General features: G+C 52.5%; 1 protein-coding gene across 1 annotated transcript; it reads left to right on the top strand.

Annotated features, from left to right (window-relative positions):
- Window positions 1-273: 273 nt before the first annotated feature.
- Window positions 274-10,971, top strand: LEP (leptin). Its single transcript, XM_004592505.2, has 3 exons — window positions 274-311; window positions 9,073-9,240; window positions 10,421-10,971. The coding sequence occupies exons 2-3, from the start codon at window positions 9,097-9,099 to the stop codon at window positions 10,778-10,780; spliced, it is 504 nt and encodes a 167-aa protein (XP_004592562.1). The 5' UTR covers window positions 274-311; window positions 9,073-9,096; the 3' UTR covers window positions 10,781-10,971.
- The last annotated feature ends 797 nt before the right edge of the window (window positions 10,972-11,768 follow it).

The following is an 11,768-nucleotide window of genomic DNA, read 5'->3' as shown; positions in this document are numbered from 1 at the left end:
AAGCCTCTGACAACCGGACTTCGAGGGTTTCTCTGCACTGCCGGCTGCCCCAAGAGGCACTCACAGGTGTGCACGGGGTTCCTGACATGTCCGCGCCAGCCCCCACGGCAAAGCCTGGTGAGGCAGGTACCACCGCCCCAGGCCCTGTAGCAGCTGTCCTGAGCCGACGCTGGCCCGCAGGGCGGGGCGGGAATTGGCGCTGGGGATGCCCCGAGGCCTGCCGGGCAGTTGCGCAAGCTGCGCTGGGCCGGCTATAAGAGGGGAGGGCAGGCATGGAACCCTGGAGCAGTCCCGGCGCCAGCAGCTGCGAGGTAAGGCTCCCTCATGCGCTCTGTTCTTCTGTATCCTTCTCGCTTGGTGGCCACAAGCTCCCCCACTAGGCTCTAGGTGCCCGGGAAACTGAGGCAGGAGGCAGCGGAGGGCCAGATGTCTCGGTTGCCGACTATGGTGGCGTTGCGCGGAATTCCAGCCAGAGAGGCAGAGAGGAAAAGAGGAGGCAGCCGGATCTGGGGGCGTTGCATTCGTGTCTGGGCTGTGTCCTGGAAAGGCAAGCTTCAGTCCTGGGAGAGCTGGCCAGGACCCCAGGGAACGGTTTGGTCTGCAGAACTGGGAAGCTTTGGAGATTGCTCTAATCACTGGCCAGGGATCAGGGTGTCCTCCTTACCTCATCAGGAAGGGATCAGTGCAGAGGGCACGGGTGGCAGTTCCGAGGACAGGGCAGAATCTGGCCCTTGGGCACGTTTCCCAGCGAGGGTGCTGATCTGTAAAGGAGGGACCCTCAGCCGAAGAAGCCATGGGCTGGGCTGGAGTGAAAGTGGGCAGACACGCTGTCCGAAAGGGTCTGAGTCTCCATGCAGGATCTCACACCTGTCTTCCAGCCGGGCACAGTGGCCTTCCTCGGGGTGGACACACAGGGGTGAGGTCTTGGGGGAGTCCCCTGCACGGTGCTGCCTGTTAGTGCATTGCTAGCTGGGATAGCTACATCCACCCTGGGGGCTGGTGATCTCCAACCAAGACCTCAGAGGTGTTTCTTGCTTTTCTCCCCTGCAGGCAGGGTTGGGATTTCCTTGTGGGCGTGGCCACCTTCTCGCTCCTGTGTCTGCAGACCCTGGGGGCTGGTGACACTTCAGTACAATGCACAGTCAACACGATCTCCAGCTGCCCTTGAACAGAGCAACAGGGCTGAGGCGGGGTACCCTGACAGGTGTAGTTCCAGGATTTTGTAGAGCTTTGAGGCAGGAGGTAGTGTGATGGGGGAGAGGGAGTGTTCTCCCATCCAAGCACTAACCAGGCCCAACCTTGCTTAGCTTCCGAGATCAGACAAGCTTGGGTGCGTTCAGGGTGGTGTGGCTGTAGACGAGTGTTCTCAATGTCCTTCCTGAGCTTAAGTGAACGAGCAGAGGTTCTCGATGCTTCTGGATGCCCCTTAGCATCACAGGCTGTTTCTCTTCTCTGGGTGATGAGAGCAATTGTCAGGTAGTAGGAACTGCTTTCAGCTCTTCTTTCTCGCGCAGTGCAGGTCACTGGGTGTGTTCCATGTCGGCCCAACAAGCAGCCCTGTCATGTTTTCTGAATTTTAGGCCCAAAAATAACTTTCTCAGTATCTGGGGGAAATATCTTCCTCCCCCAACTCTGTTCCAGGAAACTCCTCCAAGTGCCCAGAGCAGAGCCAGGGAAATTGCAATGAATTCCTGCCTGGCAGCCCCAAGGCAGATGCCTCGCATGTCTCGAGTGGCCCAGACTGGGTACGGAGGTGGCTGCCTGAGAACTCTGGGTCATAGTCCTGCCCCAGAACCTAAACGCTCCCCAAAAAGGGGATGGAGGAGACAGGAAGCAGGAAGGGGCAGCAGAGAGGTGGAATGCTGTGGGAGCGTGCATCCAGGAGCAGCATCTTGGGGGCTGAGAACAGAGACACCAGTTCTCCAACTGCCAGTCGGTCAGGTCATAGCTGGGGCTACGGTTCCAGCGGCTGTGGCTCCTCAGAGGGCCCATGGGCAGGGGTGCATCTAAGTCTTCCTTGCTCACACTTGGGGCATCGTAAGAACAGAGGGAGACGTTGTTTCTGCTTGAGATTCCTTGCACTTCACCCCGTGTAATATGCAGGCACACCGTATAAAAGGCCATGGAAGCCAATTTAGAATCTGGGGAATCTTTATTAGCCAGGTGGTGACTTCCTGTACTCAGAGTAGGTCTGAAGGAGACGGCCCTGAGCTGTTGGGCCAGTGAGCCTGGTGGCCTTTGTGCAAGCAAGCAAGCAAGGATACAGAAGTTACAAAAACAGGTTAAAGCCAAGATGAGCAACTCTAGAGTCATAGTTACAGTTTAACTACTTGGAAATTGACTGTACTTGTCATGGGGCTCAGTCCCCAGGACTTGGTTCCTCCTTAGGAGGAGGGTCAGTCTAATCTGACTGGTGATCATTGGATGCACTCGCTCTATAATTTTTCGCTCAGCCGCAGTCAGGGATTGTGTGCTTCTGTCTGCAGTGCATTTGGTCAGTGTTCTGCAAGTGGAGCGTCCGTGGCAACGTTTCATGGACATCCTAGGTGGAGTTTCCATCTGTACACACTTGCTCTGGGCTTCCTCCACTGCCGCGGTGCCAAGGAGGGGGAGTGGAGCCAGGAGGACAGAGCAGACATCTCTGAGTGCCACAGCAGAACCAGGATCATGAGTGGGTCCATGACAAGGGGCTCCCGGCAGGAACACTTGAGCAGAGCTCAGCACCTTAAGGGGAAGCTGAGCCCATGTGGGTGCCAGAGGACCCATGGGAGCTGTGGGAAGCAGCTCAAGTTTCCCGAGAAGATCTGGATGTGAAAGGGTTTCTGTCTGCATCAAGACAGCTTTTTAAGTTTATATGTGTTTGGGGGTTATTGTTTTTGATTTTGGTGTGGCTTAGTTTCAGCCATCCAGCCTTTCTGTCCATTATACAGACCTACTGGGCTTATTAGCTGAAGTAGCTTCCTCATTAGAAAAGCAGTTGAGCTGAGGGGTGGGCCTTTGAAGCCATGGTTATCACTACTTGGGATGTCCACATTCTATAGTGGAGTTCAGGTTCGTGTTTGTGTTCCCCTGCTTCCGATTTGTGCATCCTTGAAGACAGCGGATGGGATGACTCAAATATTTGGGTCCCTAACCACCCACAGGCAAGCCTGGATGCACTTCCAGAATCCTGGTTTCAGTCTGGTCCGGCCCTCATCACTTTTAGCATTTAGGGAGTATTGGTAGATCTTTCTTCCTCTCTCTCTTTCTCCCACCATCTCTCTGATTTTCTGTTTCTGCCTTTTCAAATAAATGAGAGAGGGGGAAAAAAAAAGAGAGAGAAGCAACTTCTTCGGAATTCTGGGTCAAAATGAATTCTAGAATGTGACCAAGATGGGAGCAGGTGAAGCATCATAGAGATAGATTAGCGTGGTGAGCCCATGAGGACCAGAGTTGGGAACTATTTCATTTATTCATTCAACACTAATTTGAAACACCTGCTGCAGATCGTAGGCACTGAGACAGGAACAGGTGTCGGAATCAACCCTGACACTGTGCCTGGGAGTCTGGCTACAACCTTCAATTCCCCAACACTAAAAACTGATCAGAGTTGGCATGGGAGTTGAAATCTACTTACTCCCTTCAATGGGATCAGCTCTCAGGATAACTTCTGATGAACAGGAAGACTCTCACGCCATACTCACTCCCTGGCTACCAGTGAGGGCGTGTGGTCTCTTGGATGCTGCTGCAGGTTACGAAGATGAGGAGGTCTGCTCATGCCAGCTCAGTGAAAGAGGCTTTTATTTCTTGACACATGTTTCTTTTAGAGATATATGTGTCTCCAAACAACAGAAATGTGTGTGTACAAAATCAGAAAGTCAAGAGCTGTTCAAGTAAATATTTTGAAAATTTGGAGGAAAAATTGGGGGGGGGAATGAAATTTAAAGAGAATTTCTTCTTGGTGCAAAAAAGTTTGAAATTCATGCACAGTTTTTTCATAATATGAATTTTCTGCGAACTTTTTGAAATATCCCAGGATGCATGGATTTCAAAGATTGCTTTTCTTTCTTTGTAATCAAAATAAGTCTATCTTTTCATTCCAGTTTCCATGAACTTAAAATACTTATTTATTTATTATTTAGAAAACAGAAACAGAACTTCTCCTGAATGCCTGGAACAGGCAGGGTTGGGCCGGGCTGAAGCTAAGAGCCTGCTCAATCCAGGTCCCCACTGTGGGTGTCAGGGACCAAGCACTGCAGCCAGCTCTGCTGACTCCTGGGATACACTCTAGCAGGAATCCGAATCAGAAGTGGAGAAGGCAGGACTCCAATCAGGTCCTCTGACATGGGACTCCACTGTGCCCAACACCCGTCCCTCCACAGACTCTTTGACGTTCTCTCGTAAGTGGAAGCAAGTGTGTTCCAGTGGTTCTGGGGAGGTGAGCCTGTCTGGGAGAGTGGGAAGGCAGAGGCGGGGCAGAGTCCTGCCTGCACCTGCCGGGCGATGAAGGGAATGGAAGTTGGCCAAGGCTAAGGAAAGGGGCAGTGCCCGCCAGCCAGGACCCAGGTGATGTCAGAAAGCAGGAAGCTGGCAGGGTGGCCAGTGCCTCCCTGGATTGCAGCCTCATATGTGTGACCCTGTTGCATTATCCAGGTAGTCACTGGTCAGTCTCTCTTTCTCCATCAAACCCATGGCGAGGGCAATCTCAGGGGTGTGGGGAGTAGCAGGGCCTCAATGGAAGAAGGACAGCTGGGGAGGAGGTGGCCCGGGGATAAGCAGACAGGGGTGGATGAAGCAAGTGGGGGCCACATGGCGAGGGTGGGGTGGGCTGCCCTCTTGGGTTGAATGTTGCATTTGTCATTCTAGACCCACTTCAGTGGCTCCCAGGAGAAGGGAGGGAGAAGCGTGTTGCACCAACTTCTCAGCAGGTCTTTTAGTTCTTAGCAAATGACAGTTTCTCTATGTTCAAAACCACAGTGGAAGCTTCTGGAAAGGAAAGCCTTGCTTCTGGGTCTGAGGCAGACAGCAACCTTTGTTTCCATCCAACTGTGGTCCCAGCATTTGTCTTCAGCCCTTTCCTTGGGTGGAGGCTCGCTACTTCCCCCACTGGGTCCCACCACACCCATCCCTCAGCCTGTTCCCAAGCCTTTCCCAGTCAGTGTCTCCATCCTCATGGTCTTGGGCTGGGAAACACCTGCTCCCCAGACTGCTGCAGGAAGTGCAGGCTCTCTTCCTGGGGCTCACAGCTCCTCCCTTCCGTGCTGCCACCACACCCTTTTCCTGCTGCATGCCCGTGTCTCCTCAACCCATGAGGCTTTCCAGCCTCTGCTCCCTGCCCCCTCCACCCTCACAAACCCAATTGCTACCCATTCTCAGGGCCTTTGGAAATGCTATCTCTTCCATGATGCCTCCCTGATTGCATCACTGGAAATCAAGGGCTAAGAGCTAACACGTATGGAGCCAGACGCAGAGTCAGCACTTCTCGTACGTTATCCCATTCCCACCACCTAACAAGTGTAGATGAGTTGTCTTGTCTGTCGGGGTGTGTTAGCTCAGCCAGCACTAAGTATGGCTGCCTGTAGCAGGGTCCCAGAGAATCAGCAGCTCACATGAGGTGGAGCTTACACACCTAGAGGTTGAGGTGGTGCGGGAACCCAAAGGCCAGGAACTTCCCGAGGCAGGGCGTTTGATGCCATAGTCCAAGATGGCACCATGCATGGAGAAAGATGAAAATGGAGAGGCACAGATACATAGCAGGGTCCCGAGCGGCTGGTATTGCATTGGCCAGAGGCCAGCACCTGGCCGTACCTGGATGCTAGGAGGCTGGGAATACAGTGATTCCTCTGGTGGCCCTTCCCCCAGCTGGGGACTTCTGTCACGTGGAGGAGGTCAGATACAGGGGTCAGCCAGCAGCAACCTGCTCTAAGGACTTGCGTGTATTATCATGTGTAATGAACGTGACTCAGCATGTGTGCCACATGTAGGAGGGGGTAGGTTCTTGCCCTCGCTCTGCTCGCATAAGCGCATGTCACCAGTTCTCCCTCTTTTTTTTTTAAAGATTATTTATGTTATTGGAAAGGCAGATATACAGAGAGGAGGAGGAACGGAGAGGAAGAGCTTCTGTTCAATGGCTCACTCCCCAAGCGGTTGCAAGGGCTGGAGTTGAGTCAGTTCGAAGCCAGGAGCCTCCTCCAGGTCTCCCACGTGGGTGCAGGGTTCCAAGGCTTTGGGCCATCCTCAACTGTTTTGCCAGGCCACAAGCAGAGAGCTGAGTGGCAAGCGGGATTGCCGGGACCAGAACCGGTAACCATATGGGATCCCGGGGCATTCAAGGCGAGGACTTTAGCCGCTAGGCTATCGCACCGGCCCATCACCAGTTCTCCTCCCTGTAGTTCCCATGGGTATTCCCCTGCCTAGCCTCGCCTCTTAGGCAGACCGATTTTCCAGTCTCTGTGACTGATGGAGGTTACCAGTGTGAGAGAGGGACTGGTCAAGCTATTTGTCCATTCTGGTGTTTTAGAGGGGACCACTATTGAATAGTGATGTTGGTCGGCATTCATCTGGTAATCGATGCTCTTGGGAAGGAGTGGTTGTGAACACGTGTCTCTTAGTAAAGGAAGCAGTTGTATCTGGGCCTACAGCACAGACAGCACGCAGTTGAGATGGGCATGAGAAGCAGTGGCCACGTACTAGACTAGGCTTGGCTACAGCTGTGGTTGCTGGACATTTCCAATCCTGCCTGGGAACAGCAGTAAAGTTTAAGAAACTGGCATTCCCTGCCTGCAGCCTGTGCCAGACGAGCACACAGCGTGGGCAGGGCTGATTGCAAGCTCCTCTCATTGACCCTTTGAGTCAGCTGATGGAAGCAGAATCTTCCAGAAAGTGAAGTTTCCTGCCCAGAGACAGGGCTTGTCAGGGCACAGCCTGCTGTTGAGCCTTGGGGCAAAGCCACTGCCCCTCCCACCTTTCCTGGGGTTCCGGTGAGTCCTGTTGGTGATCAACACCACCCTAACTGTTCCATCAGCAACTGGTGCATCACTTGGGGAATGAGAGGGAAGACGCACAGAAAGCATTGTCCCAAACAACAGCACTTTTTGTAATGGAACTTGATGTGGGCGTACAGTTTGAGCAGGACCCAAGCATCGTGTTTCCCTTAGCTGGTCTGGAGGAGGAACCAGGGTACTTTGCCATGGAGGTTCGCTCCAAAGCCTGGAGAAGCAGGTGGGGCGGGGAACACAACAGCCTGGCTGTTGGAAGGCCTTGAGTCTGAATTCTGGAGTTACTATGTAGCTGGACAAGTTGATTCATCTCCCCAAGTCTCATTGTTTTCTGTAAAACTGAGACTAAAAAGCATACCTTTGGTAATAAAAACTACATACGCTGAATGCTTGTTTGTTATGTTGCCAGAAAGCACACCATCCTAACAGCGCCTGTTCCAGACAGAAAAAGTAGAGCTTGTTTCATGCAGACCCTGAGGTGGAAGAATACAGAACAGAGACGAGCTTTTGCCACTGCAGCACTTGTGGCCTCTTCTTTTCTCGTGTCTTGATTTTCATCCAGATTCACACACACATACTAAGTGTGGATCACCGGGCACAGATTAACATGCATTCGACTTGATGGCCTTTAAAAAAATGATCGATTCATTGACTGACTTGCAGTTTGCAGCTCCATGACTTCGTCAATGATAAATGCCCTGTGGATGTGCTATTCCTTCCCTTCCCATTCCTTATCCCAGCTGGATGCTTGGGCACCTGTGGCACTGCTGTCTGCCCTTCCTGATCTCTGTCCTGACCTTAAAGCTATTCTGGGATGACACCTTTACCGGGGAGCCCTGTTTGTTCTCCCATGTTGGTTCTTTTTTCCTGTAGGGGAGCAGCTGGCCTATGTTCCCTGGGATGCTCCCACTGAGTCTTCAGGGAACAGTGGGCTAAGTGGTCCACTGCGATGTCTGTATCCCGCATGAGATGGATCATTTCTGATGCAGCTTCCTGGGCAGCAGCAGGTGCTCCAGTGCTTGACTCCATACTATTCAAGAAGGAGGACCAAGATGCAGTTCCTGGCTGCTTGCATCAGCCTGAACCCCAGGTTGGGGAGTGAACCAGGGGAGAGTAGAGCGCTCTCTCTCTCTCTCTCTCTCTCTCCTCCAATTGCCTTTCAATATATATCCAAGCCTCTGAGAGTTGAGAACATCCCGTGCTCACTGATGCCTCTGTCATGAGACAGGCTGTTGTGAGGGCCTCCGCAGGACAAGTCCACCCACGTCTGCAGAGCAGGTGCAAGAGCACGCTTCACACATGCCTTTCCTGAGCTGATCCTCCTGAAAGCCTACCGACAGGTACATCACAAGGATGCAGCTGGCACTTTTAGGGACTCTGTGATGTGCCTAAAGCAATTAAAAAAAAAGATTTATGTATTTGAAAAACAGGGCATCAGTCAGAGAGGGAGAGATAGAGATCTTCTTGGGTCACTCCCCAAATGGCTGTAACAGCCAGAATTGGGCCAGGCTGAAGTCAGAAGGCAGGAACTCCATCTGGGTCTCCAACATGGGTGGCAGGGGACCAGGTATATGGGCCATCTTTGGCTGCTTTTCCGGGTGCATTAGCTGGATTGGAAACCTGGCACTCAGCTACAGGAGGCCAGTGTCACCAGCAGTTTCGCCCCCTGCATGCTAAAGCTGCCCTGCAGTGTACCAGAAGTTACACAGTGAAAGAGTGTCTGGACTCAAACCAGACCTCACCTTTCCCCTTCGGCTTGGCTCACACCCGAGGTCTGTGCTAACACCACCAAGTTCTTTTATTTGATCACAGTCAGACTGGCTGCTCTGCAGGCCACAGGACACCTCATTGCGGTTTCATGGACCAGACAAGAATCTTCCAGAAGGGATGCATATCATTAACACATATGTAGATAATGTCTTGGCTTTGACACTGAGAAGAAAGTACCAGAGTACAAAGCAAATCTCATTTCACCTGCGCTGAACAGTACAGCTGGTTGTGGACACCTGAGGGTGAGGTCTGAGCTTCTGACCTCTACAATGTGCTGTGTGTGTGTGTGTGTGTGTGTGTGTGGTGTGTTTCCTTCTACCTTCAGGCCCCAAAAGTGCATCCTGGGAAGATGCGGTGCGGACCCCTGTGCCAGCTCCTGTGGCTGTGGCCCTGTCTGTTGTGTGTTCAAGCTGTGTCCATCTGGAAAGTCCGGGATGACACCAAAACCCTCATCAAAACCATCGTCACCAGGATCAGTGACATTTCACACACGGTATAGTGAAGGGCTGGGGATGGATGGGGCGGTCTGGGGACCTAGCGGAATGGTGGCCAGGCTGCCTCTGTTTCCTGGTGGGATGGAATCAGTGCACAAACACCCCAAAAAAACAAAACCCACTTCCCCATTTGCTGAAGGCCGGCTGCCTCCTGAGAGCTGCGAAAGGCCAGAAAGAACTGCATTCCTGTCTGCTTTGGCCCCTTGGTCTCTCAGCACGCCCTCTCTCGGAAACTGACTTTCCAAGTAGAATAAATAAATCTTTATTGAAAGATTGACTTTTTTTAAAAATTTGAAAGGCAGAGTTACAGAGACAGAGAAAGGTCTTCCGTCTGCTGGTTCACTCCCCCAGATGGCTGCAACAGCCGGAACTGGGACAATCCTAGCCAGGAGCCAGGAGTGACCTCCTGATCTCCCACATGGGTGCAGGGACCTAAGAACTTGAGCCATCCTCCATTGCTTTCCCAGACCATAAGCAGGGAGCTGGAAGTGGAACAGTGAGGACTCGAACTCATGCCCATATGAGATGTTGGCATCAGAGGCAGAGGCTTAACTTACTATGCCACGGCGCCAGCCTTGCCCTGTCACTGTGTATATTTAAGGTGACCTTGGACATCTAGGAGATGCTCAGGGGGCAGAAGGAGGGATAGTTCAGCCTAATAGTCTTGAGCATTTCCTAGAAAAAAGTCCTTAGGTCTCCTGCTTTCAAGAGTCACTCCACCAAGTTGTCCCAAGATGAGTGGTGAGGGACAGCAGTGACACAGGCCTTCAGAGTTGGCAGAACCAGAGTCATCGGAGCTTGAAAGGGAGGGAGTGGGTCCTCCCCAGGGGTTGCCTTGACCCCTGAGGAGATGGGGTGCATGAACACCTACAGAGAGTGGAAGTGCAAGAGGGCAGCCATGGCTGGGGTGTTTATGGAAGGGCGGAGCTGTCTGGGAAGAGAAAGAGCTCAACATGACATGAGGAGCTGTGGCTGATCCATCAGCAGAGGCCATTCAGAAATAGGCAAAGCAAGAGAATGCTGGTCTGGAAGTGGGAGGGTAGAGTGGGTGGTAAGGGCAAAGGGTCCCCTGGGCACAGGTGGTGAGGAAGGGAAGGATGCAGGCTCTGGGCAGGTTGAGGGCTTTGGAGCACAAAGGCTCCCGCACTTGCTGAGCCCTTGCTGTTTCTTTCCATGCAGCATGCAGTCTCCTCCAAACAGAGGATCACCGGTTTGGACTTCATTCCTGCACTCCACCCGAACCTGAGCTTGTCCAAGATGGACCAGACGCTGGTCCTCTACAAACACATCCTCACCAGTCTGCCTTCCCGGAATGTGGTCCAAATTGCCAATGACCTGGAGAACCTCCGGGACCTTCTGCACCTGCTAGCTGCCTCCCAAGACTGCCCCCCACCCCAGGCCAGTGATCTGGAGAGCCTGAACAGTCTGGAAGGCATCCTGGAAGCCTCCCTCTACTCCACAGAGGTGGTGGCCCTGAGCAGGCTGCAGGGAACTCTGCATGAAATGCTTCAGCAGCTGGACATTGGCCCTGGGTGCTGAGGCCCTGCAGGCTGCTCGGCCCCAGGAGCCACGTCGAGGCAAGAGGCATGCTTCTAGATGTCTCTCAGAGAAGAGAACCTTGCATGGACGTTGCTTCTCCAGGACTCTGGCCACTTCTCTTTTACTCCTCCAAGCCCTTCCAAAGGCCCAAGATTCCATTTTGCTTGAAATCAAAGATTCTTTGCTCACCATGAAGACTTCCTCTCTCTCTTTCACTGTACGCTCAAGGGGACCCCGGGGAGAGATTCAGGCTGGGGGAGGAGCCTTTGGGCCATCAGCGCAAAGCCTCTGGGAATTCTGGGGGGAGCGCGTCTTGAAGGCTCCATCCAGGCTAGAAGTGCACAAGCAGTCGGAGTGGGGAACACACGTTTATTTATTATGCCTTTGATTCTGAGTGGGTTTGAAGCTAAACAGCAGTCTTCCCAAGCTTTTGGGGGGTGATCAGCCAGGGCTGAGGATAGCATGCTCCTTGAGTGAACCCCATTATCGGTTTTGACCCAGATAAACCCATTCTCCACGGCTTGAAGGTTGGGGTTGTCTGAGTAAGAGACCCTTACTTTTTTTTTTTTTAAAGGTTTATTTTTATTACAAAGTCAGATATACAGAGAGGAAGAGAGATAGAGAGGAAGTAGAGCTGCCGGGATTAGAACCAGCGACCATATGGGATCCAGGCGAGGACCTTAGCCACTAGGCCACACCACCAGGCCCAAGAGACCCTTACTTTTAAGCTTTTAGGTTTGCTGTTTGCGAACTGGTGTTGTGTCTGCTGGGATCATTTTTAAGTGATGGTAATTGCCACAGTGTTGTCCCAAGTGGACTCCCAAGGGCTCGGATTAGTTTTTAAAAGCAGGTTAATTTTGGCAAGTGTCGTGTGTCAGTGTGTGCACCTGCGGGTTGTGGGATGTGTTGGTGGGTTGGGGAAGGGACCAGAATGAATTTCTTAAGTAATATGTGTGTGGTCGGCTCTTTGCACAGAGTGAGGTGATAT

Source organism: Ochotona princeps, chromosome 25 (assembly GCF_030435755.1).
Source record: "Ochotona princeps isolate mOchPri1 chromosome 25, mOchPri1.hap1, whole genome shotgun sequence".
NCBI lineage: Eukaryota > Metazoa > Chordata > Mammalia > Lagomorpha > Ochotonidae > Ochotona > Ochotona princeps.
This window is presented reverse-complemented; position numbering and strand designations above follow the sequence as displayed.